Below are 5,811 nucleotides of genomic sequence, written 5' to 3'. Positions count from 1 at the left end.
ACTACTCAATTTATTGTGGATGCCTACCACTATATCAATCATCGGGTGTTAGATTTTCTATGCCGAAAATATTGTAATCCCTCACCTGGAGATGGATCTGCTCCAAACCTTGTAGTCATGGCATATGATAAGAATGGTAGAGCATATTTGAAGCGAGCATTCAATACACAGGTATTTATTACTTTATTTAGATTCAATCTCACCTCAACACTGTATTACATCTAGGTTTGTGAACAACTTAATGCATGGCTTTGTGGATATCAATCAATTCTCAAACGTATGACACCTGGAAATTTCAACTGGTTTTTACACACCATGCTGTTCTATCACACAAAGTATGTCCTCCACAAACAAGAGATGAAGAAATCAGATGAAGATGAGGAGGAAAACTTAGGTTTAGATGAAGAAGCTCAAGATGATGAGGACAACTAAATATTAGTGAAGAGAAAGAGGTGTGCAGAAGTGTATATTAGTGTAAATGTATAGTTAACTGAATAGTAGTAAAGAGAAGTATGCAGAAGTGTATATTACTGTAAATTAACATATACTTGCATTTAAATAGAGGTTTTATACCTTATTCTTCTCATATCCTGTCCCATTCCAGTGGAATTCCCCTGGAATCCACAGGAATTCCACAGGAATACACAGGAATTCCACAGGAATACACAGGAATACACAGGAATTCCACTGGAATGACTAGATTCCTGCAGGATTCCTGCAGGAATAGGTGGGGCACTGTAAAGTACTGATATTCCCAGAAGGGTGATAAACTTCTCGCATGGGTCCACCACCCACAGGACCACCCAATACCTTGTCAGCATGCATAAAGCTGATGACTAACCGCCATGACATCCCCCTCGAAGCAAAGCTGCACGGATACGTGGTTGACGGACCAGAATCTCTCGGAGATGAATGTAACTATCAAAATCACGCTTGCTAAAAACATAATGGGGGCCACGAGAAGGGAGCTGATAGATGATGGGCATACTAGGGGGGGGGTTAGACATGATACTTTTCCATACCAGTGTACGGAAAGGCACCCCACGCTCTATCAAAAAGCAGGCAATATCAGCCTCCCTATAACGTGGATCAAGTCTACAGACCAGAAGTACATCAGCAGCAGTAGTCACCGCGAGCTTCCAATGCACGGTCGCCTCACTCTTGAAGTCGAAAACAAAGATCCAACGGTGGTTGGCTTGAATCTGTTTGAAAAAAGATAATGACACTGATTTTAGTCGCTTGGAAAACACCAAAGACTCGTGGTTACTTGGTGAAAGATCCCAACAGTCACTTGACGGACATTTGCCAGCTATCAATAGTTTGACAAACTGCAAAGAAAGCCGGGCTATATCGGACGCCTCAAATTGTCGGCGCACTTCTGGCTTGCCATCTGTGTCCAAACCAAGCCAGCGGCCAAAGCGTTGTCCATCTTTCCAAGAGAATTCAGAGAGTGATTGTGGGATGGGAACTGGACGAATCAATCCATAATGTTCGTACAACATCTCACAGACGCCAATTTGCAACAGCTCCAGCGATGATGTCTGACGCAGGTTGCTGACAGCTTGAAAATGATCAGAAGGAAGATCTGTCGCAACGTAGGGCTCAGGATTTATGGGTGGAGTGGGGGGCACGGAGGGGAGTATCTAAAATAGGAGGGGGTTCATCAGTTAACCTCATCTGTTCCATCTCCTCTCTCTCCTCATTGGTGTAGTGACCAAGGAACATTCGGTAGTCCTCCAGCTCCTGCCAGGTAGATGGTTGGTTGGCTCCAAACTCTTCGCAAATATGCCATGTATTGTTGAATGAATCATATCGTTTGTACTTATCTTCATACATCTCCAGAATGTCGACCCGCTCTGCCACTGTTTTTTCCTCAGGAATGAGCTGGTTTCCGCCATTTATAGGCTCAACCCACTCAATCACCCTGGCACTCCGGGTTGGTGGTTGGCGCTCACGGTTCAGTCGCCTCTCACGGTCTTTAGGAGACTCCACCTTTGCTCGTTCAAGGTTTTCTTTTTCAAGGTCCGCAAAGTACTGCTGCCATGGCTTTGAACCAGATGATCTTGCAGGTGCAGTGTTCGCAGAGGCGAGCGTAATGGCATGTCACGGGTTGGTAAACAGGGATGGAATTCCCAGATTGCCTGTTAACAGTGCCAGACCTCGATAGAATTCATTTTGCTCAGCTAATTCATCTTCTTCAGGACCCCATCTATACCAGACTGGTATTCCTCTCTGACAGAACCACTGAATCGAAGGCTGATAAAAAGAAGGTCCCTGATTGGGTAGCTTAAGGAAGATCCCCGCCCGAGGATTATTAATTGAAAAGTCACAGACAGTCGAAGCGGAGATAGCATCCACCCAGGTAGAATCAAAGAAATTTTCATTCGGGTAATCAAGGCTTCGCTCTTTCAGAAATGATCGCCAGTCAGGCACTCCAAGAATGGCATCTTTTCCTTGGTTTTCGCACCACTGTCGATAATCTTTCTGTGCCTCCAGCGAGAACTCCGCCCGAGCCACCCCATAGGATAGCAAACCCATCCAAACAAAAAAGCAATCTCGGGAAAGCATTGCAGCCTTTTTGATAGAATGGGGTTGCTTGTAAGATGCCCGATAACCCTTGGCCGAAGGAGAATATGGAGCGATTGCTGCAATTTGGTAAGCTCCAAGGAGTCTTCGGGTGGCATGGAGCAAATCGAGATCTAGCCTTTCCCAAGAAGCAACAATTTCTCATGGCAGTTCATATTTTCCTTCCGGTGTTGGGGTAAAAGCTTGTGGCAGGCGAGATAGGCGATCGAAAGGAAAACCGACTAACATTGGTTTGCGAGGAACAAAGGCAAGCCAGCCATGAGTGTCTGTCCACCATCTTGGCTCTGTAAAGTCTTTCCATGCCAAATTCGGAGGAAACTGCTGCTCATTGGGGTTTGTTTCTTTTGGGACTTGAATCGTCCGTGAGCAATTTGGCGAATAGTAATCCACACCAGACTCGTGAATCAGCCGACCACGGGAGCGGTCAAGCGGCCTGGCTCAAATGTCAGATATTTTTGTCGATGACATTCAGCGAAATTGCTTACATGGACTCGTTACCGCACGATGGCACTTTCTGCTGAGATAATCCGCCCTCCTGCCAGAAAAGACCTCTCCAGAACTCGCGTTTACTATTTGCATGAGTCATTAGTTCCAAATTACGACGCTTTACTACAAAAGGTGTACTTACGGCATTAATCCCCGAAGTCACAACAAGATAGACTTTGGTCAGAGTTCCAGCAAGGCGTGGAAAGAGGAGGAAGGGCGAAAGAACGTTCGGCAAACAGTGAGAATCACGTTTGTCAAAGCTGAAACGAAGCCTATGCTGAGGAGAGGCTGAGCGATAGGAGTAGTGTTTGAAAGTCCGGTTAGGTTAGGTTATTGGGTGCCCAGGGGCTCTAACCGAGACCGAGACCGGTTAGGGTTCGTTCCCAGACCCAAAATAACCTAACTGGACCGAAGATAACCGATGAAAACCGGTTAGTTGCAGTTACTAACTGGTTAGGACCGAAAAAATAGAAAATCGATTAAAACGGCGTATATTTCACATATTCCTTGCAGTAAACATTATTTCCATGCGTCGTAGCTTTAAAACAAGCCCAAGAACGCTAAATTCGGTGAAGAATTGACAATTTTATAATAATATTCTTGAAAGCCTACTATTTTAGCCAATAATTTAGAGATTTGACCATAACTCTGTCAGATTTTTAGCGTTTCTCATGCTTTTAGATGCGTTTTGAAGGGGTATAATAGGGTCGGTTGTAACCGGTCATAACCGGTTATTTCATTTCCAGAATTGACTAACCACTAACCACGGTCCGGTTTTTTTGCGGTTAGGTCCGGTCTGGTCTTGGTTATTTTCCAGTTAATTAACCTAACTTCCAAGCACTAGATAGGAGTGCAAGGACCGAGTCACGTTCGGTGAATCCAAAACGCGCAGAGAGAGAAGGCAAAATCTTGGAAGCCGAGAGGGTGTGAGGACAGTGCACAGCAAAATGAGATGTGATTCTTGAAGGATAGTGGTGAATTTGAGAGATTCAGAATTCACGTTCGGCAAAGCCGAGACGCAAGAGAGGCAGCCTGAGCGTTCTGGTAGAAGATCAAACAGGCACTGAGTGTGGCGGCGGAAGGTGAGGAAAGCCACTTCACGCGCGTTCGGCAAAGCCGACTCCTTGACGTGCAGAGCCTAGACAAGGTATTTGTGGGGAGAAAGAACAGTGACTTGGCCTGAGGCCTGCTTAGTGGTAGTCGGATGGATAGCCCGTTCGGCTAAGCCGAGATGCGCAAACTTGAACTAGATTGACTGGGACTCGGAGTACCTAGTAGTAGTAGCTGGGGGACGATCATGATTGTGCCCCCAACCTGTGAGAAAATGATGTTGAACTTATTAAGTAACCGAGTGATGCATCATTTCGTCAGCAGGACTCCCGGGTCCATTTTCAATGTCACTGACGCTAATTTGACCGTCTCAGATGGATCTTGGGCTATCTTATATGGCGCCCTTTGGCTTTGCCATGGGTGCCTTCTCTGAGTCCTTGCCTTCTCCAGTCTATAGTACATCCTCTCCAAATCCGCCTCTCCTATGGCTTGCTGGTATGCCCTGGCAGGACTGGTGGCTACCACTTTTATGATAAAACTAAGGCAATTGCCTGTAGAGCTGTGTGTATAAGTCCACAAGTTTTATGAAAGGCATTTCATAGATGTGTCCTGTGTTTTCTTTCTCATAAAACCTATGTTCTTTTCAGAAGATATAGGCAAGGCCACAGAGTGCTTTTCATAATTAAACCTGTGCGCTTTCAATAGGTATTTCATTCACTGGGTTAGGTGTATTCATTGCCTTTTTCATAATTAATGGTGTGCACTTTCATTGAATATTTCATAATTAATGGTGTGCACTTTCATTGAATATTTCATTAGGAATTTTGGGCGCTTTCATTGCTTTTTTCATAATTAATCCTGTGTGATTTCAATAAATATTTCATTCACTATGTCAGGTGTATTCAATGCCTCTATCATATCTAATGGTGTGCGCTTTCATTGAATATTTCATTAGGAATATTGGATGCTTTCATTGTACTTTTCATAATTAATGTTGTGCAGTTTCAATAAATATCTCATTCCCTAGGTCAGGTGTATTCATTGCCTCTATCATATTTAATGGTGTGCGCTTTCATTGAATATTTCATTAGGAATATTGGATGCTTTCATTGTACTTTTCATAATTAATGTTGTGCAGTTTCAATAAATATCTCATTCCCTAGGTCAGGTGTATTCATTGCCTCTTTCATATTTAATGGTGTACGCTTTCATTGAATATTTCATTAGGAATATTGGATGCTTTCATTGTACTTTTCATAATTAATGCTGTGCAATTTCAATAAATATCTCATTCCCTAGGTCAGGTGTATTCATTGCCTCTTTCATATTTAATTGTGTGTGCTTTCATTGAATATTTCATTAGGAATATTGGATGCTTTCATTGTACTTTTTATAATTAATGTTGTGCAATTTCAATAAATATCTCATTCCCTAGGTCAGGTGTATTCATTGCCTCTTTCATAATTAATGCTGTGCGCTTTCATTGAATATTTCATTATCAATTCTGGGTGCTTTCATTGTGCATTTCAATAAATATTTCATTAGCTAGGTTATATGTATTCATTGCTTCTTTCATAATTAATGATGTGCACTTTCATTGAATATTCCACAGCTTTCATTGGGATTTTTCATTGAGTATCTCAATATTTCATTCCAATTTCATATCTGCCCCCAGGGATATCATTATGA

General features: G+C 43.0%; 4 protein-coding genes across 4 annotated transcripts; 2 read left to right on the top strand and 2 right to left on the bottom strand.

Annotated features, from left to right (window-relative positions):
- Nucleotides 1-432, top strand: LACBIDRAFT_318505 (uncharacterized protein; the record flags this gene model as incomplete). Its single annotated transcript, XM_001890387.1, has 2 exons — nt 1-171; nt 226-432. Coding segments are annotated over 2 exons (378 nt in total), but the record flags the coding sequence as incomplete, so codon positions are not given.
- A 404-nt stretch (nt 433-836) lies between these two features.
- Nucleotides 837-1,502, bottom strand: LACBIDRAFT_318504 (uncharacterized protein; the record flags this gene model as incomplete). Its single annotated transcript, XM_001890377.1, has 1 exon — nt 837-1,502. One exon carries the CDS (start codon nt 1,500-1,502, stop codon nt 837-839), a length of 666 nt encoding a protein of 221 aa, XP_001890412.1.
- A 100-nt stretch (nt 1,503-1,602) lies between these two features.
- LACBIDRAFT_335530 (uncharacterized protein) lies at nt 1,603-3,219 on the bottom strand (the record flags this gene model as incomplete). Its single annotated transcript, XM_001890376.1, has 5 exons — nt 1,603-2,046; nt 2,335-2,704; nt 2,813-3,019; nt 3,072-3,155; nt 3,215-3,219. The coding sequence occupies 5 exons, from the start codon at nt 3,217-3,219 to the stop codon at nt 1,603-1,605; spliced, it is 1,110 nt and encodes a 369-aa protein (XP_001890411.1).
- A 1,207-nt stretch (nt 3,220-4,426) lies between these two features.
- LACBIDRAFT_318500 (uncharacterized protein) lies at nt 4,427-4,655 on the top strand (the record flags this gene model as incomplete). The annotated part of the gene is made up of 2 exons (XM_001890386.1): nt 4,427-4,438; nt 4,497-4,655. The coding sequence occupies 2 exons, from the start codon at nt 4,427-4,429 to the stop codon at nt 4,653-4,655; spliced, it is 171 nt and encodes a 56-aa protein (XP_001890421.1).
- Between the last annotated feature and the right edge of the window lie 1,156 nt (nt 4,656-5,811).

This window comes from Laccaria bicolor, genomic scaffold (assembly GCF_000143565.1).
Source record: "Laccaria bicolor S238N-H82 LACBIscaffold_93 genomic scaffold, whole genome shotgun sequence".
Taxonomy (NCBI): Eukaryota; Fungi; Basidiomycota; class Agaricomycetes; order Agaricales; family Hydnangiaceae; genus Laccaria; species Laccaria bicolor.
The sequence above is the reverse complement of the archived record's forward strand: the minus strand, read 5'-3'. Positions and strand labels throughout refer to the sequence as shown.